Source organism: Sturnira hondurensis, unplaced genomic scaffold, assembly GCF_014824575.4.
Source record: "Sturnira hondurensis isolate 20B ecotype Veracruz unplaced genomic scaffold, ASM1482457v3 Scaffold0021354, whole genome shotgun sequence".
Taxonomy (NCBI): Eukaryota; Metazoa; Chordata; class Mammalia; order Chiroptera; family Phyllostomidae; genus Sturnira; species Sturnira hondurensis.
In genome coordinates, this window is record NW_028093985.1 from 230,529 (window position 1) to 252,927 (window position 22,399).

Consider the following 22,399-nt stretch of genomic DNA (forward strand, 5'->3'; position numbering starts at 1 on the left):
CCTACTAGTAGTACCATGGCTGCTGTGAGGAGGGTGCAGAGAGTTGGAGGGGTTTGGAGCTCTCTTCATAGACTAAACACATTGAGCAATTTGGTCAATTCCTTTGTGTGTGTGTTATGTATGTGTTTATTTAAAGTAATCAAAACTTTATTGGTACAACTAAAAGTTTCAGAGGACTTGAAAAATTGCACATGGTTAGATAAGTTGATGAGTTTTGAAACAACTGTTGATTGTACCAAATTGTTAGGAAAACTTTCTAAAACAGATTTGATCAGCTTCACTCTTTCCTTTTAATTTTTATGGCAGAGTACACCAACTACTATTCCAGAACTCCAACAAGAGAATGCAGCCAGTCCTCAAGATTTAACAGGCAAGATAATCTTCTTTAATAAAGTATCATAAAACTATAACCGTATAGTTTTTATGTCCCCTCTCCATATTTGACCTTAAATTAAAAAAAAAAATGAAGTACTTTGTGTATAACCTTTGTTGCTCAAAATTATAAATCTCCATAGTGAATTGTCTTTATCCTTTATAAAATTACTTTTTTCTCAGTGTAATTCAGTTTTTATTCTTGGTGATAAGTTTTGAGACTTTTTACAAAGGAAATAAATTAATGATTTTCTGTTTTTTTATGGTTCAGCTTTTCATTAGGGTTACTAACTTTTAAATTTTGGTAGTGAATCTAGTTGCCAATGAACATCATGATGGTGAGGATGAACAAGAATTCATTTTGACTCTGGTGGAAATTCCAACCAATGCAATAGAAGAGTTTACTGACACTGCTACACAGTTAATGCCACACCCTTTACTGCCAGCGCCCATATTGGTCAAGTCAGTGACTGCAGAAGAAAAGGGTGACAATAGGTAATGAATAAGCTAAACTGTTTTTGCTAGGAGGAAAGGTGCTTTATAGTTCAGACAGTATTGATTGGAAACAATGTTTTTTGTAATTATCCTAGATATCTTGTTTAGTAATTGTGTGGTAAATTAGAGAAGAAATCATTTATTTTTTTTATCTGGTGAAGATGTCATTTAAGTGTATAATAAAATCTTTCATATGAAACTTGTTTGGTAGTATATGTATTTTGAAAGCTAAATAATTTAGCAATCCGAATCATAAAATGGCATCTATTAAAGGTATGATTACTTTGTGAACATTTATTTATATTTTAAATTCTGAAATGAATATACATTCACCAAAAGTTGTAAAAATAGCAGAGAGGTGACATTTCTGTATATTTTAGATACTCATTTTAATTCTTAAGTTATATTTTAACTGTCATAGATTAAGATGCTTAATTGTCTATCAATTAACACTAGAGATTGAAGGCTTTTATATTAGGAAGAGACATTTTAGATTAAAATTTAACTTTATAGACAAGGAATATATTTTTTATACCTCAGATTTAATTTAGTATTATGGAATTGAAGTTCAATCCTTTAAGTATTAATGGAGCTCAAAACTTAACATTTTTATGGTCATGGCCATGTATATGTTAGTTATTTTGGAATGTTTTTGTCAGTTTTCATTGGAATAGCAAGCTCAGCCTTTAACCTCATTAAGTAACTTCTAATTCACTGATTTAATATGTATGTATTTTCTGTGCAGTGTGAGTTTTCCAGTCACTTCAGTTGGTCAGGATGTCCTGTGTTTATCTAATTCTGGAAGTAGTGGTTCTGCAGAGCCTCCTGCTAATTTGGATTTTATATCTAGGAAGAGATTTCACTGTAGGCTTGATGAAAGTGATGTTCCTCCTGCCAAAAAATGTTCACTCACTTCAAGAGACAATTGTCAGAAATATACCTCTGAGGTAAGAAGAGTTTTTAAGTAGGATGGCTGTATCACAACAGATCTATTTCTGTTTTTTTTTCCCTCTAGATTCTTTATATAAAGATAGTTCTAATACTTTTTGCCATAAATAATTAGGGAAAGCTGGTTTTGTATTTCCACTTTCAAACTGTTCTACATAAAAATTGATTGATAAAGGGCAGAAAACTGTACTTGAACGACAGTTTAAAAGAAACATTAAACAATTTTGATTGACATTAATCAGGAACTCTACTACCAGCTCTGTATCAGCTAAAAAGAAGGCTGAAAGCGTCATCCAGATCTGGATCTTGGTTGTACGATTAGTACAGCCTTAGCTGTGGGACATTAAGCAAGATACTTGACTTTTCTCTGGTTGAGTTTTGCTGTTGTGTAAAATGATGATAGTAATTATACCACCAGTGTTATCATAGTGCTTAAATCTTCATGTTGCTATTAGGATGGAACCAGAACCTCTAAGGCCCTCTCTTTGCCTGGCTCGTTTCTGCCTCCAGTCTTGTCTTGAGCCAATCTCTGCCTCACTCTATAAACATATTAGCCATCTTTCAGTTTCTTAAAAGCATAATACTCCTTCATGTCCCAGGGCACTTCTTTCGAGGTCTCTTTTTCTGAAATATTCCCTTGTAAAATATATGAACTTCTTTAGCTCAACTTATCATTACCTGAGGAAAGTTTGATAATACCATGCAGATTCAGTCCACATCCACTGTGCTGCTGTATGTTTTTTAGCACCCTCTGGTTTTTGTTCACTGGAACTCGTCATAATGTACTCATTATGTAACCACACTACAGAAAAGTTAATTTAGCATCTGTATTCTCAAAGGGACAGGGGAAGACCAAAAATCCTTAGATGATGGCAGACAACGGAGGCAATGCACCTCTGTATACCTGGTAGGTGAGAAATGGTCTCCCAGAATGGTTTTAGTTTCTCTTACTATGAGCATTTTTCGTATTTTTTTCTTTTCATATTCCTAAGAGCCATTTGTTATTTTCTGTGAACTGACTCTATATTCCTTACCCATTTTTTAATTGGGTTGTAGGTCTTTTTCTTATAGATTCAGAGTAACTCTGTTATGTTTGTCTGTGATATGAGTTGCAAATATTTTTTCCCAGTTGGTTAATTGTCGTTTGACTCTTCTCTATGTGGTTTCTCAATGCAGACTTTTTTGGTTAACTAATATGATAACTTTAATATGACAGGATAACTTTAATAAGTGTTTAATTTTCAAACATTTTTTTCAATTTGAAAATTTTAATGAACTTATTTATTAAAATATAACACTACAGAATAGGCAAGAAACTGTAGCGTTAGCAGCTCACTAAACTTTTACAAAGTAATTACATTCTTGTAATCATCACCCAACTCAAGAAATAAAGTATCCCCAACCCTGCAGAGGCTCCCTTGTGCCCCTCTAATCGCTGTCCATCTTGCTCCCGCGCGTGACCGTTATGTGAACTTACAATAATACCATTGGTTAGCTTTGCCTGCAGGGAAAACTATTTTTAATTTCTGTACATTATTTATTTGGGTAAATGAAGAAGGAAAGACTAGAACATATCTTCAGAAGTATTTTATATTCCTCTGTAAAGGGAACTTGTGATTTAATATGTTTCAATTCTTAGAACCTAAGAGGCAGCTTCTGGTTATAATATAAACTAACTTCCAAAGGTTGACATTACTTTAACTCGTGTACAAATAAATAGAAAATGTATTTAAGCTGGAATGCAGAGTATCTTCTTTGAGGAAATGTGCAGATGAAAGGGGTCTGGACTTTTAAATATTAGCCATGGAAATTGAAAGATGACCTAGATTTTGACTGCTTTCCTTTGTGCATTAAATTTAGATTAAAATTTAGCTGCACAAATGGTGTTTATCATTTTCAAACATTTAAAGAGGTAGACAGGTTAGTATAATGTATCCCTATATACTAGTCACCCAGTTTTATCAATTAGCATTCCATGCAGACACTGTACTGTTTTGTTTTAAAAATATATTTAATGAAATGGAAAAAAGATCATAGAACATTACTATATGCAAAACTGAGTCTTTGGTTTTTAATATGCCCTTTAAAAAATGATAGATGTACATTGATGAAAAGTATCATGTCTAGGCTAATTTATTTTTATTTTCTAAACCTTGTTTTCACATTTTAACAACAAAATTGCTGATAAAAGTGAAAGTTATAATTTTGAATTCTATAATGCATGAATACTGCTTTCAGATAGACATATGAACATTTTTTTGTGATCAAGTTTGTCAGTTTTTGTATGTAATGGCTCCTGGTGTTTATGTTACATGTTGAAAATCTACCTTGAGATTTAATATAAATTCTTCTAGTTAACATTATTGATTTGTTTAGGTTTTATTTTGGTGGTAGGAAGAGTGGAACCAACTTAATTTTCTCTAGATGCCTATGTAGTTGCTCCAGCAGCATTTATTGAATAATAACTTTTTTCTCCACTTATTTAAATTCTGCTTTTATCAGATATTAAATTCCCATTTGTATTTGGGTATATTCTTGAGCTTTTTTTTTTCTACATTGATTCACTTATTTGTTTGGGGGCCAATATCACACTGCCTTTTTAAAAAATTTTTTAAAAAATACTGATTTTAGAGGCGGGGGAGGAAGGGTAGGGAGAAAGAGAGAAACATTAATTTGTTGTTTCACTCGTTCATGCATCCATTAGTTGCTTCTTGTATGTGCCCTGACTGGAGATCAAACCCACAAGCTTGGCGTATTGTGATGATAGTTTAACCAGCTTAGCTACCCGGCCAGGGCAAGTATCACACTGTTTTCATTATTGTAGCTTTAAGTGCTTAAATATGTAAAAGGGGTAGTCTCCCCACCCTCTACCCCGCTATAGACCATACAAGTATTCTTCGCTTTTCAACTTTCCCCTAGTTGCTTACTTGTTCTAAAATTCATATCAGTTTTGGAATTAGCTTGTTCAGAACTTAAAAAAAAATCCTATTGGTACTTGTATTAGAATCATAATTACTTGACAGATTAACATAGGGAAAACTGATGACATAATTGTGATACTGAATGTTCCCATTTAAAAACTTTGTATGTCTCAGTGGTACTTGAAACTTTTATTTACATAAATCTGGTACATTTGTTACTAGGTTTTCCTAAGAATTTTATTTTATTTTATTTTTGTTGCTATAATCGCCAAGTTCTTTTCTATCCAGAGAGCTTACTGAATTCCCCGCAGTAAGTTTTGTGTTGATTCTCTTGGGTTGTCTAAGTAAATAATCATATGCAAATATATCTTTAATTCTTCTCTTCTACTTTTTATACCTTTAATTCCTTTCTCTTTTCTATTAACTAATATAACTCAAAATATCAGAAAATAGTTTTGATATTAGACTTCTAAAAAAAGTTCCTGGTTTTAGTGGGGATACTTAATAGTGTTTAAGAAGTAGGGTGCCATGGTTGCATTTTAGGGTTTTAAGAAAATGCTCTTGCCCAGGCTGGTGTGGCTTAGTGGATTGAATGCTGGCCTGCGAACTGAAGGGTCACTGGTTTGATTCCCAGTCTGGGACACATGCCTGGGTTGTGGGCCAAGTCCCCAATAGGGAACGTGTGAGAAGCAACCACATGTTGATATTTCTCTCCCTTTCTTCTCCTCTTCTCCTCTCTCTAAAAATAAGTAAATAAAAAAATAAAAATAAATAAAAAAGAAAGAAAATGTCTTTCTATTCACTCTGACCTGTGTGGCTCAGTGGGTTGTAATGAAAACCTTTATGTCGCTGGTTCAATTAATTGCCCAGTCAGGCAAGGCACATGCCTGGGTTGCTGGCCAGGTTCCAGGTGAGGGGTGTATGAGAAGCAACTAATCAGTGTTTCTCTCCCTCTCTTCCTCCCTTACCCTCTCTCTAAATATAAATAAAATCTTTTTTAAAAAGTCTGCTTACTGAATTTCAAGTTTTTTTAAAAAGAATGTTATTAGATACTTCCTGCGAAAAGAAGCTATATCATTTTGTTTTCATATCTATTGAATTATATTAATAGATTTCATAATATTGAATCATCTTTGCATTCCTGAAACAAACTCCATTTGATTATGATGTTATTGATCTTTTGATATACTGCTGAATTATGTGTAATATTTCATTCAATATTTTTGTGCTGATGTGAAAAGGGTTAGTTGGTATCAATATTATACTTGATTTATAAAAGGTATTTGGAAGCTTTCCCTTTTTTATTGTGTTCTGGAATAATTTAAATAACAGCAAAAATATCTTTTCAATAAATATTTGGTAGAAGTCCCATAAGGCCTGCCTAATTCTAGAGCTTTCTGAGAGACACATGTTTTCTTTACTTAAAAAAGAAAGAATGAAAGAAAATTTAATTTCATTTGATAAATGGATTTTTAATTTTTTTGTAAATTTTCTTAAAACAGGTATGTTCAAAGGAATTAATAAATGTTTTTGAGGAAACAGGTGAGTGAAATAAATTTTATTGTGATTACATTTTCCTAAGAACCCCTTATTATTTTTGATGCATCTTGTTCAAATTTAGGATTAAGCAGAGTCTTGCTCACTTATTATTAGAAGTTTTTCTTCCTTGCTCAGATTTTTTATTTTTCCCTTTGGTAGCCATGAAATTCTTTCTTCTTGTAATTAATAGAAAATTATGTATCTACAGGATTCCTGAAAAAGGGTGACAACTACATTTTGGAAATTAGAAACCTGGGTATAAAAGAGTTTTCATAGGTCCTTAGCTATATCTTCAGATTAGAAAGTGATCACTTTGTTAGTACAAGAAATATTTGTAGAGAAATATTTTCTAGGTGAAAATATATTGCTATGACTATTATGTATCTGAATGTAGATGCTGTTACTTCAGCTTTTAACTAGTTATATTATTCCTAAGCGTCCAGGTAACTCCACTAATTTATAATTCAGCTTACTCTTATTAGGGCATGTTTATAGTAGAATGTCATGGGGGTTTATTTTCCTTCAAATTTTGCAATTCAATTGGTGTATTAATTTTAATATGTGTTCTTACCATTTGTTTTCTTTTCTTTTTTTTAAGGGAAGTCTTACCAGGGACAAGATCTCTTTCCTACTTCAGAAAGCACACACATAACTCCACAACCTCAGAAAGAGAAACTTGAACCAACTTTTCAGAGTATAGGATCTAGACCCCTTGATAAAATAATGGATATGCATATAGAAAAGAACACTCCTCAGTTACCTCAGGATAAGATGATTGTGTCTGATAAGGAAGAAAGAACTTGTACAGCTTCTAAGTCTCAACAAGTGGATGGCATCACACCAGCTTCAAAAACCCCACTATCCAGGTATCATGAGAAAATCTCTAATGTTTCTCATTCTCCATTTCTCTCTTGGGATAAATATAATATATATATTTGACTAAATCCAATATTAAGGATGGTGTTTTACAAAATAACCCTTTGTCGGTGAAGGGAAGAAAGTATGGAATGCCAAACACTTGTATAAGATTGTTTGAGGTAAATATGCATTCCATGTAACAAGAGCTTAACTTTTAAGCGCCTAAACTTGGACTTTTTAGATAGAAAATCTTTAGAGTTTAGTGTTGTGTACTTTGTTCTCCAGGTTTTCCGCGGTTATTTTGATCATTATGTATTCTGTCATACAATAGCTGCCAGTGCAGGTGTAGATGACCGGAGACATAGGGCGAACGCCAGAAGTAGCTCTGGATGTTGTTGTATTGAAGCCCCAAATAACGTGTCCATTTTTCTCTCTTGTGGCATACCAAAGAGGTAAACCACAGCTTTCTCCCTATGCGAGTGCTGAATTTAAGCCCAAAGCTAGGTTTTCACACATTATTGTCCTCATACTCTAGAAGCAACCTTTCTTGGTTATAGGTAATTACTGACTTGTCAGCAGTGCTAAAAGTATTAACACAGTGTTGGTGAGTTGAAGAGGAGAGGATGCACACTAACCTCCTTTAAAGAAAAGGTGGAGGGGAAGGACATGTGTAGCTTACAAAGGCTTATTTAATGGATGTATTATTTTTGTAATGTAAACTACAGAAAGTAAAGCTTGGCAATGTCCTTTCTGGTCTTAGAGATGGTATGGTGCTGAAGCTAGAATGAGGGAGACATCATGGAGTTTTGGTTTAAAAATAGTTGAGGATCAGTATTTCTGGTCTTAGAGATGTGCTGAGTATAGAATGAGGGAGGAGGTATCATGGGGTTTTGGGTTAAAATCAGTTGAGGGTCAGCAAATTTTTTGGTAGAGACAATGTAGTATATATTTTAGACTTTGTAGCCCATAGACTGTTGCAACTACTTAAACTTGCATTTGTAGTATAAAAGCAATGGTTTTTAAACAGATGAGCAAGGCTGTGTTCCAGTGAAACTTGTTTATAGAATCAGATGGTGAACTGCGGTTTGGCCTATGGGCAGTAGTTTGCTGACCTCTGCTCTGGAGCCTTGCTTTTCAAAGTCTGGTCCTGGGACCAGCAGCATGGGTATCACTTGACAATGTGTTAGAAATATAGAACTCAGGCCCCACCTGCACTAACTCAGTCAGAATTTTCATGTTAATAAGATCCCCTGATGATTTGTACACATTTTTAAGCTTGAGAAATACTGTTGTGCAGTAAGCATTGACCTTTGTCACAAATATATCTCAAGGCATAGTGGTCTAAGTACTTAGTAGATGTGCTGATACCACCAATGTGGTATCATATATACCATTTTAGGATTAATGGAAAGAAGTTGGTATTAAGAATATGTCTTTCTGGATATTTTAAAAATACCTTTATATTTGCATTTCTAGACCTGGTAGAAGACCCCTGGGATTTTTGTCTTTAATATGTTCAAAGAATAGTTTGGAGTCTGATGCACCTACTCAGGTTCATAGTAAGAAACGCCTAAAACCTCTTATACCTGTATCAAGAAAGAATTTGAAAAGATCCAAACCACTCAGTGAAAGCCAGAAAAAAGTTGAAGAATCCTCTGGTCTGCTTTCATCTCCAAGTGTTGATAATACTCAGCCAGAGAATGTGGGCAGTTCAGCAGCTCAGGTATGTGATATCTGCTTATTAATGTTCATATGGAATGGGTTGGATATCAGACTCAACTAGGCATAACATGGCAATTGTTATTATCATTTAGATATCAGAAATTCTTGCAGAGCAAATCCTGTCCCATCTCCTCCACATTATACTCACTCCTCGCACCACTGTATTGGAAGAAGATATGGTGTTGAATTAGGAAGTTACAGCTAGTTTAATACAGAGCCATTGAACTAGCCATAAATAGACACTTAATTGCCATTTCTCTAAAGCAAAGATTCTTCTGATTGATGGGAACAAAACAGAGCAGTGCTTGCATTTATTTTCTTTCAGAGAATTGTCCTAACACCCACAAGAATTCAAGGAACAGTAAATGAGAATTTATTTGCATGTTTTATTTCTATGCACTCCAAAGCTGTACATATAGAAAGTACTGGGAGAAAACAATCTGTGAAGCTCTATCAAAGATTTCAGAAGAATATTGGGTGACTTAGAATTTCAGCAAAGGCTGGTGACTTCTAATGGGTGGAATGAGACTCGAAGGGGTACCTTTGTAAAAAATATTTTAAAATTTTAAAAAATATTTTATACTATGTCTCAGAATTGTCTTCCAAGACCAAGATTTTCTGAGTGCTCTCCTTGCCAAATTACTTCGGAGAACAGTGCTGCCGTTAGCGGCAGCGTTCCGGTGCCAGTTCATGCACGTTCTCGCCAGCGTCAGATAGTAACTCTTCAGAATAATTGTTTACATTTAATGTAACGATGGGGGGACATTTCATTTCATTTGTTTCACTTGCATTTCTTTAGTTACCAGTGACTTGTTTTTTTCCATATATTTACTAGATACTTTATTGTCTTCTTTTTTTGTTCTATCTTGTTAATTTATGGCTTCTGGAATGTAACTGTTTTCTTACCAATTTGTGTGAGATTTAAAAAATTTTCTTAAAGATTTTATTTATTTGCAGAGATGGGGGAGAGAGAAAGAAAGAGAGGGAGAGAAATGACAGTGTATGGTTGCCTCTTGAGCACCCCCCGCACTGGGTATCTAGCTGGCAGTACAAGCATGTGCCCTGACTAGGAATTGGATCTGTAAACCTTTGGGTCGCAGGCTAGCACTCAATCCACTGAGCCACAACAGCCAGGAGATTCTCAAAAAAAATTTTTTAAATCATATTTTATTGTTTATACTATTACAGTTGCCCTAATTTTTTCCCCTTTGACCCCCTCCACCCAACCTGCCCCCTCACTCCTTCAGGCAATCCCCATACTATTGTCCGTGTCCATAAGTCATGTATATATGTTCTGTGGCGATTATATTCCCTATGCTGTCCTTTATATCTCCATGGCTAGTCTGTAATACTAATTTGTACTTCATAATCCCTTCATATTTTTCTCCCATTTCCCCAACCCCCTTCCCATCTGGCAACCATCAAAACGTTCTCTGTATCTGTGATTCTGTTTCTGTTCTGCTTGTTCTTTTATTTTGGTTTTCAGATTCAATTGTCAGTAGATATATATTTATTGCCATTTTATTGTTCATATTTTTATCTCTTTATTCTTAAAGAAGACTCTAACATTTCAAATAATACTGGCTTCATGGTGATGAACTCCTTTAGCTTTTTCTTGTCTGAGAACCTCTTTTTTGGTTCTTCAATTCTAAATGACAGCTTTGCTGGTAGAATAATCTTGATCGTTAGTCCCTGCTTTTCATCACTTTGAGTCTTGTCAATCCTGTAAAGTTCCTTTAGAGAAATCAGCTTACTGACTATGGGAACTTCCTATAGGAACTACTTTTCTCTTGCTGCTTTTAAGATTATCTTTGTCTTTAACCTTTGGCATTTTAAGTATGATGTGTCTTTGTGTGGGCCTCTTGGGATTTATCTTGTTTGGGCCTGTCGCACTTCCCGGACTTGTATTTCTATTTCCTTCACCAAGTTAGGGAAGTTTTCTGTCACTATCTTTTCAAATAGCTTTTCTATTTCTTGCTCTCTCTCTTCTTCTTCTGGAACCCCATAATGCAAATGTTGGAATGCTTGAAGTTGTCCCAGAGACTTCTTACAGTATCCTGTTTTTTTAAAATCCTTTTTTCTTCTTGCTGTTCTGATTATTTTTTGCTTCCTTATATTCAAAATTGCTGATTTGATTCTTGGCTGCTGTTGTTTCCTTGTAAATTGTTCTTTATTTCAATTAGAGTAACTGTTATTTCTGACTGGATCTTTTTTATGCTGTTGAGGTCCCCACTAAGTTCATTGAGCACCCTATAGCTGTTATTTTGAACTCTATGTGTAGTAGATTGTTTGTCTCCATGTTGTTTAGCTCTTTCTGAAGTTTTATTCTGTTCTCATTTGGGCCATGTTTCTTTGTCTCCTCATTTAGCAGCTTCCCTTCATTTGTTTTGGTGCATAAGGTAGAACTGCTACATCTTCCAGGCTTGATAGAGTGGCCTAATGTGGTGGATGCCCGTAATAGGGGAGGCATACCCTCCTCTATTACCCAAGCTGGGTACTCAAGGTCAGCCTACCATGTGGGCTATGTGTACCTTCCTGTTGTAGTTGAGTCTTGATTGCCTTTGGCACATCCAAGGTCAGTCACTGCCTACATTCTGTTTGCTGCCACCCAGCATAATTCAGTTCCTCCCCATATGTCTGTGGTACATTTCAGTCTTTTACCCACTAGCACTGGAGCTCAGAGGGAGTTAGTTCGAGTAAGTCTTTGTGCAGGCTTTTTTTTAAAAAGATTTTATTTATTTATCTTTAGAGGGGAAGGGAAGGAGAGAAGGAGAGAAATATCAATGTTATGGTTGCCTCTCGTGAGTCCCCTGCTGGGAACTGGCCTGCAACCCAGGCATGTACCCTGACTGGGAGTCGAACCGCAGTCATGTGGTTTGCAGGCCCACGATCAATCCACTGAGCTACACCAGCCAGGGCTACTTTTTAAGAAGAACTGTCTGGGTGGGACTCCAGCAGTTTTTCTCTTACCCAGCTTTAACCCCCACTGGTTTTACAGCCAGAACTTTTGGGAAGTTATCTTCCTGGCACTGGAACTCTGGACTGGTGGGCCTGGTGTGGGGTATGGACCCCTTGCTCCTGAGATACCCCTCTCAGTTTTTATCTGCCACACATGGATGTGTGACTAGCCCATTGGGCATCTCAGCCCCTCCTACCAGTCCCAAGGTGATTTCTTTTTTAATTCTGTATTTGTAGGACTTCCATTTAGCTCGATTTCTGGCTGTTCTGAGTGATGGTTGTTTTATATTTTAGTTGTAATTTTGATGTGGTTGTGTGAGGAGGTGAGCCGTATTTACCTATGTTGCCATTTTGCATGAGAGATTTTTGTATATAAAATGCCATGTATCTTCTAGCTCTTCACTGTAAGTGGTTTTTCCAAGTTTATTTACTTTTAAGATTTTTTAATGTTTTTTTAAAATATACATTAAATTTTAAATGTTCAAATACATTACTTTTTTCTTTACAGTTTCTTTTTTAATATATTTTATTGATTATGCTATTACAGTTGTCCCATTTTCCCCCTTCACTCCCCTCCACCCTGTACACCCCCTCCCACCCACATTCCCCCCCTTTAGTTCATGTCCATGTGTCATACGTATAAGTTCTTTAGCTTCTACATTCACCATACTATTCTTACCCTCCCCCGTCTCTTGTTTGCAATTTCTTAAATTGCTTTTATGATTAGGAGTTTTTTTCCAAAGGTATAAAATTTTCAGTTCTAAAATTAATTATAGTCATGATTATTGACTGGTATATAATGTGAGGTATATTTGGTATGTAGTGAGAGGCAAGAATTTAAAATAAATGTTATTTATAAATTGTTATTTTATTATCTTCATTGATTTTATTTTTTAAAGTATATTTTATTTATTATGCTATTATAGCTGTCCCATTTTTTTTCTTCTTTTTATTTCGTTCTGCTTTGCATCCTCCCTCCTATAAGCATTCTCCCCTTTGGTTCATATCCATGGGTCCTACATATAAGTTCTTTGGCTTCTCCGTTTCCTATACTATTCTTAACCTGCCCCTGTCTATTTTGTACCTACCAATTATGCTTCTTAAACCCTGTACCTTTCCCCCCATTCTCCCCACTCCCTATCCCCACTGATAACCCTCCATGTGATTTCCATTTCTGTTTTAGTTGTTTGCTTAGTTTGTTTTTGTTTTTGTTTTTGTTTTAGGCTCAGTTGTTGAGAATTGTGAGTTTGTTGTCATTTTACTGTTAATTGTTTTGATGTCTTTCTTTTTCTTGGATAAGTCTCATTAACATTTCTTAGAATAAGGGCTCGGTGATGATGAACTCCTTTAACTTGACCTTATCTGAGAAGCACTTGATCTGCCCTTCCACATTCTAAATGATAGATTTGCTGGAGAGAGTAATCTTGGATGTAGGTCCTTGCCTTTCATGACTTCAAATACTTTTTCCCATCCCCTTCTTGCCTGCAAGCTTTCTTTTGAGAAATCAGCTGACAGCTTTATGAGAACTCCTTTGTAGGTAACTATCTCCTTTTCTCTTGCTGCTTTTAAGATTCTCTCCTTATCTTGAATCTTGGGTAATATAATTATGATGTGCCTTGGTGTGTGCTTCATGGTCCAATTTCTTTGGGGCTCTCTGAACTTCCTGGACTTCTGGAAATCTATTTCTTTTGCCAGATTGATGAAGTTCTCCTTCATTATTTTTTCAAATGTTTTCGATTTCTTGCTCTTCCTCCTCTTCTTGCACTCCTGTGATTCAGATATTGGAACATTTAAATTTGTTCCAGAGGTTCGTAAGTCTCTCCTCTTCTTCTTTTTTCATTCTGTCTGGTTGAATGTTTATTTCTTCCTTCTGGTTCAAATTGTTGATTTGAGTCCCAGTTTTCTTCCCTTCCCTGTTGATTCCCTGTATATTTTCCTTTATTTTACGTTACATTGCCTTCACTTCTTCCTCTATTTTGCAACCATACTCAACCGTTTCTGTGAGGATCCTGATTACCAGTGTTTGGAACTCTGCATCTGGTAGGTTGGTTATCTCTTCATCACTTAGTTCTGGTTTTGGAGCTTTGATTTTGTTCTTTCATTTGGGCCATATTTTTTTGTCTCATTATACAGTAAAGGGTGGAGTCTTGGGTATTTGCCAGTGCAGGGCAACCCACATTACTGCGTTGTGGTGTTGTATGTGGGGACAGGGTCCCAGAGGGAACAGTACCACTTGTTGAGCTCTTGGTGGCTTTTACTCACTTCCTCTGCTACACACAAGCAAAGTGGGCCCTTCTGGTGCTGATTCCCTGGGGGGCGGGGCAGGGTTTGTGTATGTTCTAGGACCTTGTGGGTCTTTCCATTGAACTCTCCTGTGAGGCTGGGAGTTTCTCCTCCTGCCACAATTCCCACATTTTTACATTTAGAGGTTTTGAGACTTTATTTCCCTGCACTGGAACCCGGGATTGTGTGGTCTGTCTCCCTCCCCAGTTTTTCTGCCCAGTGTATCTGCATGCAAGTGTAGGTTTGCCAGCTGCCTCCTTGCCCACCCAGTCTTCCAGCTGCTGCCTTGCTGCATGTCCTCCCTGCCCCAGCTGCCCATCTCAACTCCTTCTACTGGTCTCCATGAATGTTTCTTCTTTAACTCCTTCATTGTTGGACTTCCTTACTGTTTGATTTTCTGGAACTTCTGGTTGTTTTTTGTTTTTAAATTTGTTGTTGTCCTCGTTTTGGTTGTGTGAGTAGGCAAAGTGCCTCTACCTATACCTCCATCTTGGCCGGAAGTCCTAATTTTTAACTTTTATTGAAATATTTGTTGTTCCACTTATTTTTTTTAAATATATTTTATGGATTATACCATTACAGTTGTTCTATTCCCCCCCGTCATTCCCCTCCACCCACACACTCCCTCCCCCACCTTTTTCCCCCCCTTAGTTTATAACCATGTGTCTCAAGTTATTTAGATTCTATATTTCCCCCACTATTCTTGCCCTCCCCCTTATCTATTTTCTACCTACCATCTATGCTACTTTCTGTACCTTCTCCCCCCTTCTCCTCCTCCCACTCCCCTGTTGCTAACCCTCCATGCGTTCTTCATTTCTATGGTTCCACTCCTGATCTAGCTGTCCTCTTGGTTTGCTTTTGTTTTAGGTGTGGTTGTTAATAACTGCGAGTTTGCTGTCCTTTCACTGTTCATATTTTTCATCTTCTTTTTCTTATATTAGTCCCTTTAGCATTTCATATAATAAGGCCTTGGTGATGATGAACTCCTTGAACTTGACCTTGTCTGAGAAGCACTTTATCTGTCCTTCCATTCTAAATGAAAGTTTTGCTGGGTAAAGCAATCTTGCCTGTAGGTCTTTGGATTTCATGAGTTGGAATACTTCTTTCCAGCCTCTTCTTGCCTGTAAGGTCTCTTTTGAGAAATCAGCTGACAGTCTGATGGGTACTCCTTTGTAGGTGACTGTCCCCTTATCTCTTGCTGCTTCTAGGATTCTCTCCTTCATTTTAGTCTTGGCTAATGTAATTATGATGTGCCTTGGTGTGTTCCTTCTTGGGTCCAACTTCTTTGGGACTCTCTGAGCTTCCTGGATTTCCTGGAAGTCTATTTCCTTTGCCAGACTGGGGAAGTTCTCCTTTATTATTTGTTCAAATAAGTTTTCCACTCATGGCTGTTTCTTTCCCCCTTCTGGTACCCCTATAATCCGGATGTTGGAACGTTTAAAGATGTCCTGAAGGTTCCTAAGCCTCTCCTCATTTTTTTGAATTCTCATTTCTTCATTCTTTCTGGTTGGATGTTTTGTTCTTCCTTCTGGTCTATTCCATTGATTTGAGTCCCAGTTTCCTTTCCATCGCTAGTGGTTTCCTGGACATCTCCATTTATTTCAATCAGTTTAGCCTTCATATGTTCCTCTAATTTGTGACTATAATCAACCAGTTCTGTGAGCATCCTGATAAACAGTGTCTTGAATTGTCCTTCTGAGAGGCTGGCAATTTCTTGGTCGCTTAGAGTTATCGGCTCTGGGACTTTGAGTTCTTCCTGTGCCATCTTTTGGGCTGTTCCTGCCTGTTCCATAGCAGGATCGGAGCCCTAGGTGTTCACCAGAGCAGGGCAACTCAGTTGCTGGGTTGTGATGCTGTATGTGGGGGCGGGGTCAAAGAGGAGCAATGGCGTCCCTCTGCCGTCTCCTGCCTTGGCCCCCACAGGTGCTGCAGCTGCCACTGTCACGGGGCCCATGCGTTTCATCCCACTGCACTCGAGTGTGCCACTGCCGTCAGCCCTCGCCCCCTGGGGCCTGCGTGGTCCCTCTCACTGTGCGCGAATGTGTGACCGCGGTCAGTCTGCCCCACACCCTGACTGGGTCTGGGCTGCCTGCGTGCCTAGGTCTGGGGATCTTTCCTGCCTGACCCTGCTCCGCTGCTGGCTCCGCCCCTCTTACCGTCCCTGTTGAACGGTTCGTTGTCCGACTTCCGTATAACTCAATTTTCTGTTTTTTGGCTGTGTCTTTGTTCTCCAAACCTTGGTTGTATTCAAACTTGGTTGTGGGAGAAGGCCCAGTGTATCCACCTATGCCTCCGTCTTGGCGGAAGTCTTTGTTATTCCACTTATTTATACATTCATTGGTTGATGCTTGAATGTGCCTTGATTGGGGATTGAACCCACAACCTTCGTGTATGACTCCAGCTGAGCTACCCAGCTAGGGCTTAGTTCCTGTTCTTATCAGCAGTAAATGTGAGAGCCTTTCCTCATATGAACATATTAACACTTTTTTTTACTTTTATTATTCTTCATGGATTTAATGAGTGTGTATGAGTGAGGTTGAACATCTCTTCCTGTATTTGAATCATGTATGATTTTTCTTTTTTTTTTAAAGAGGGAGAGAAATATGTGTGAGATGGCTCTGTTGCCTTTCACACACCCTTAACTTGGGACCCAGCCTACAACCCAGGTACATGTCCTTACTGGGAATTGAACCTGTGACCTTCTAGTTTGCAGGCTGGTGCTCAATCCACTGAGCCACATCAGCCAGAGATCATTTATGCTTTTTCTGTGAACCATCTGTTCATACCATTTGCCTTTATAAAGAGTTGGGTTAATAGTCTTTTTCATACTGATGTGTAGAACTTCTTATTGTATTAAGGAAAACCCTTTGCAATATAAGTTGCAGGTACTTTTTATCCCTATATGTCATTTGTTTTTTGATTTTGTGTATGGTAGCTTTTTCTATGCAGAAATTTTTTATTTTTATGTAGATGAATTTCTCAATAATTTATGGCTTTTGATTTCCTGTCATTTAAAAAAGATATCCCCTTTCCCTCACTCCAGGATTCTAAAAGTTTTTCCCATGGTATTTTATAGTAGATTTTTTAAAAAATGTTTTCATGTTGAAATCTTTTGATTTCAGGTAGAATTTATTTTGGTGAGGTATAGGCCTAACATGTTTAATTCTGAGATGGTTATACAGTTGTCCACCATCATGTATTGAATAATTCATCTTTTCTCATTTTCTCTTTGGAAGCATTATTTGTATCAGATACTTTATTTCCATGCATGTGTTGGGGATATTTCTGGTCTTCTATTTAATTGATATACATGTCTGTTTCTGTGCCAGTACTTTGCTGTCTTAATTTCTTTTAGGTTTATAGGCATGGTAATTTTTGATAGGATTGCTTTTATTTCTGATGATTCCATTGGGTACTGTTATGTTTAGGGGTTTATTTTTATATTGTCTAGTAAAATGTTTTCATTATATGCTAAGTAATATTTTTTCTATTATGTTAAATTTTTTTCATGGAAATTAGAGTGATGTAATGGATCAGGGATATACTACAATTAAGCTCAACATGTTTAGTGTTGTACATTTGTTGATTCCAATTTTTTTTATAGTTAATGCTACAAAGATTATCTTATTCATAAAACTGTATGTTTAGGGTTATTTCCTTAATATAATACCATAGAAGTGGGTATGGACATATTTAAAGCTCTTAATATATATCGTTATGGCTTGTCAAACATATCAATTTATACTACCACTACCAGTAATAAATGTTATATTGCATACTTATTTTTATTACCTTTTTTAGGTTTCCTGTGATTGTTCTTTACCGAAAGAAGAACGTAAAAGTGCCCAAAACCAGGCACTCGAAGAAGAGTCATCCACAATCTCTGAGTATTTCTTTAATGATATCTTTATTGAAGTGGATGAAACAGAATGAAAGTTTCATTGTTGTTTTTCTTTAAGTCTAGAATTTCCAGAGTCAATTATATCAATTGAACTGTATTTAGAAAAAAGCATCATGTCTGTTTTTCTTTATATTGATTTGAAGTTTGAGCTTGATTTGAAGTTTTTTATATGATCAGTGGGACACATTGCTGAGGTTCCCTTCATTCTGATTAATTCAGCATTTTGGAAATACCAAGTATTTAAGATTGCTTTGTCAAAAATAGCAACTCTTGTTTACATTTTGACTCTTCCTGTACTGAAAACACATGGACATTTTGGAATGTCATGAGTTGATAAATATCTCTGTATAAATCACAGTGCTTACATATTTGGAGGTAGATTGTATTTAACATTTAGCAGACTACTTTTGTGAAGGGTTTGTTTAGTTTTTCTTTGGGTGATTAAGGTGTTTTCACTTGCCTCTAAGCATATGAAAGTAAATTGTTAAAAATTTTTCTATTATCAGCTATTTGACTGAGAAATATGTATTTTTCTAATTCATGTTAACTTTAGTCCTAATTGAAGAACTAGTATTTAAATTTATTTATAAAGATGAAACATCACAAAGCTTATTTATTTTTAAATTTTTTATTTAAAAGAATATTCAGTTTTAATTATTTTCACCCCTCAGAATATGGGTAAAGAAGGCGATAACACTTTTGTTTGTCTCCTTTCCCTCTTTAATTTTAAAGCTGTTGAAAGTGATATAACTAAAAGTATTTGGATAGTGTATATGTTTTGAATACATTTTTCTCATAGATTTAGTATATTGACTTTGTACTGTGAATATTTTGTTTTTTTCTTATTTTTTGGATAATCTCAGGATTTGTATGGGGAAAAAAAAACCTTACCTTCAATGATGAGGCGACTTTTCATACAAAACCAGTTTCCATTACATACATACACACACATACATTCCTTGTTTTTAAAAACTGGTTTCTCGATAGTTTCCCCCCATCAAATTCTGCTTAAGGAACACTTAGGCTTTTAAGTACAGAACATAAGTATGACATTAAAAACAGAAAATAAGTAGTAACAATAAGACTGTTAATTCAGTGATTATGAATTTTAGGTTATTTGTTTTTGTAATTTACATATGTAATCTGTTATTCACACAAGCAAATCTTTGGTGTGGTTCAAATTAAACTTCTCAAAGAGCAGATTTATCCTCAGTTGATAATATTAATACATTAAGTCGGGAGTCAGAAACACTTTTTGCAAAATATTTTTCAGTTTATGGGCCGATGAAACTACTCAATGGCAACTACTCAGTTCTGCCATTTGAGTTGAAAACATCCGCAGACAGCACGTAAATGATGGATGTGGCTGGCTTTCGCTTTTAGTTTGACTCTCTACGTGAGACAGTAAATTTCTTACCTTAAGGTGCTGACGTCTTTATCTATGAGATATTTGTCATTGAAGTTGTAGTTGTGCCTAACAAAACTATTGATTGCATTATGGAATGATCAGTATTTCAAAGGGAAGAGATTTTTAATATCTACATAATTGTATATTGAATAAAATAGTGACAATTTTCAGGTTCATTAATAAAACAGGATATGGCTCAGGAGGAAGTACAGCAGTAATCATAATTTATTAAAAGAATTGATATTAGAGCATTTGTTCTTCATTTTCTTTCAGTGAAATTTAACTTTTTTTTTTTTTGCCATAAAGGAGGATCTATAAATCGTGAGTGGAAATTCTCTATAGGCATGCATTTGTTTATTTCATGTGCTCACAAAAATCATGCTAGTAAATCACGTTGCTATTTTAATGTCCTGTTTTTATAAATTTTTAAACAACTCATTCTGAAAAGGTTTCTTTCATTTGATTAATGTTGATTTGGGTATTAGGTTGCCACAATTAAACTATTATTTTATCTCTTGTATAATATTCATGTTTTAACTTTGTTAGTGTTGGTCTCTTGTACACCTACAGTGAATTAATTTTATGAGAGTTGTAACTTTTTACTGTATAAATAATTTTATTTGGGGGGCATTTATTTTATTAGAGATGTCACCTAGCCAAATTACCCTACTATTATATCTTTAAAACTAATCTTGGAGAAAGAGAAACTTAATCATTGTATTTATTTACCTTTTAAGGTGGAAGGACTTGTTCAGACCTGTATTTAATCTTTTCATGTAAAGATGATGTTGGGAAAAATTTGTATTTTATGAATCTTAAAGGAAATATAATTAAAAGCCTTTATTTTTTCTTGACTTTCCTCCTGAACATGTACATCTTAGCAAATGGTTAACATTACAGTTTAAGAGCCTAATTTGTTGGTAAATGTTTGAGGCACAGATAAAAATATGAATATCCATTGTTTACCACTATATTATTTGAAATAGAAGTGACAATGTGTACATACTATCTTGCTTGAAGAAGTCTTTGACAAAAAAAGCAATATGTCACTTGTAAATTTTCTTGTTTTAAAGAAAGCAGTTATGTTCTACAGATATAAATTATGTAAATAAATGTTATTTTATACTATTTCTGTTGTGTCCTTTTCTTAATGTTAAACAAGTAGTTTTTCATGTAAGCTTATACTTACTTTCTTCTTTCCACAAAAATACAGTATAGTCATCCCTTGGTATTAGTGGGGATTGTTTCCAGGACCCCACTGTGGGTACCAAAATCTGAGGATGTTCAAGTCCTTATATAAAATGGCATATCCTAGAGTATTTGCGTATCCTACAGTATACTTTAAATCATCTTGAGATTATTTATATCCCATAATACATAGTATTAATGTTAACCAAAATAAGCAACGTTTCATTTCTTAACGCCTAAGTTTGTGGCTTGCCTATTTATATATTTTTTGATCCTGGTATTCTGCACAATAATGAGCCTTGGTGTAAGCTTGCCAATTTCCTGTCCCTACATTCATGCTGTTGGGCAGTTCATGGGCCTTTTAAATATGAAACTCATTTCTTTCCCTTCTGGGGAATGTTCTTCGGACATTGGAACAAGGTTCATCGGAACAAGGTAAGAATGTCCACTTTTGCTACTTCTGTTCAACATAGTACTGGAAGTTCTAGTCAAAGCAATTAGGCAAAATAAGAAATAAATGGCATCGAAATTGGAAAGAAAGAAGTAAAATTATCTCTGTTCACAGATGATACATGTAGAAAACCCTAGAGATTCCCCACAAAAAGATCTCTTAGAACTAATACATGAATTCAGTAAAGTAGCAAGACAGAAAGTCAACACACAAAAATCAGTTGCATTTCTATACACTAATAACAAGCTGAAAAGAAAATCACAAAAACAATTCCATTTACGACAGCATTCTACAAGTAAAATATAAAAAATAGAAATTAACCACAGAAGTGAAAGCCTTGCACAATGAAAACCACAAAACATTGCTGAAAGAAATCAAGACATAAATAAATGGAAACACATCCCTTGTTCACAGATTGGAAGACAAGATTGTTAAGATGTCAGTACTACCCAGTGCAATCAATAGATTTAATGCAATTATTATCAAAATCCTGATGGTATTTTCTGCCAAAGTAGAAAAACTGATCCTAACATTAATATAGAATCTCAAGGGATCCCTAATGAAGAAAAAGCGAAAAAGAACAAAGCAGTCTTTGTTCTAGAACTGCTTTGTTCTGCTTTGACTAGAACTTCCAGTACTATGTTGAACACTCACACTTATTTCAAAACTTACTACATATCTACAGTAGTCACAACCATGTGGTACTGGCATAAAGACAGACACATAGGCCAATGCAATAGAATATAAAACTTAGTATGGTCAAATGATTTTTGATAGGAGAGCCAAGACTGTTCAATGGGGGGAAATGACAGTTATTTCAACAATGGTGTTAAGGAAATTCGATATCTCATACAAAAGAATAAAGTTGAACCCTTACCTAATACTGTATACAAAAATTATATGAAAGACTTAAATGGATTACGTAATTTTTTCTTCATTGTGCCAGGGATTGTGAGGAAGCCCAGATCCGTTATAGGCGAAGTTTTAAAATACATTAAATTATATTGGGTTGGCAAAAAAGTAAACCTGATGGTTTTTCTGTAAAAGACATTTTTCATTTTCACTAATAACTTGATTGATTTGGATATTTTGAGTCGGTCAGCTCTCTCCCATGATATAATGTTGATTGTTCTCAAGTTAATGTCTCTATTTGATTGCAATCAACTTCAACTACCCTACCCAATGTGGAACATTGTCCAGTGAGAAATCTCCAGCACGAAACTTTGCAAACCACTTTTGACATGTTCATTCACAGCACCTCTTCCATACATTGCACAAATCTTTTTTTTGCATTTCAATTGCGTTTTTACCTGTCTTGAAGTAATAAAGCATAATATGTTGAAAATATTGCTTAT

General features: G+C 35.5%; 1 protein-coding gene across 2 annotated transcripts in view; it reads left to right on the forward strand.

Annotated features, from left to right (window-relative positions):
• The window catches only part of BDP1 (BDP1 general transcription factor IIIB subunit), a 109,345-nt gene extending 88,820 nt beyond the window's left edge, over window positions 1–20,525 (forward strand). Inside the window, exons 33-39 of one of the 2 annotated variants that reach the window (XM_037032431.1) lie at window positions 307–370; window positions 681–867; window positions 1,613–1,814; window positions 6,239–6,278; window positions 6,874–7,141; window positions 8,610–8,856; window positions 17,898–20,525. In XM_037032431.1, coding sequence (XP_036888326.1) covers window positions 307–370; window positions 681–867; window positions 1,613–1,814; window positions 6,239–6,278; window positions 6,874–7,141; window positions 8,610–8,856; window positions 17,898–18,029 — 1,140 coding nt within the window. In that variant the 3' untranslated portion in view covers window positions 18,030–20,525. The remainder of the gene's footprint in view (window positions 1–306; window positions 371–680; window positions 868–1,612; window positions 1,815–6,238; window positions 6,279–6,873; window positions 7,142–8,609; window positions 8,857–17,897) is intronic. The other variant, XM_037032432.1, reaches the window with a different exon arrangement.
• The last annotated feature ends 1,874 nt before the right edge of the window (window positions 20,526–22,399 follow it).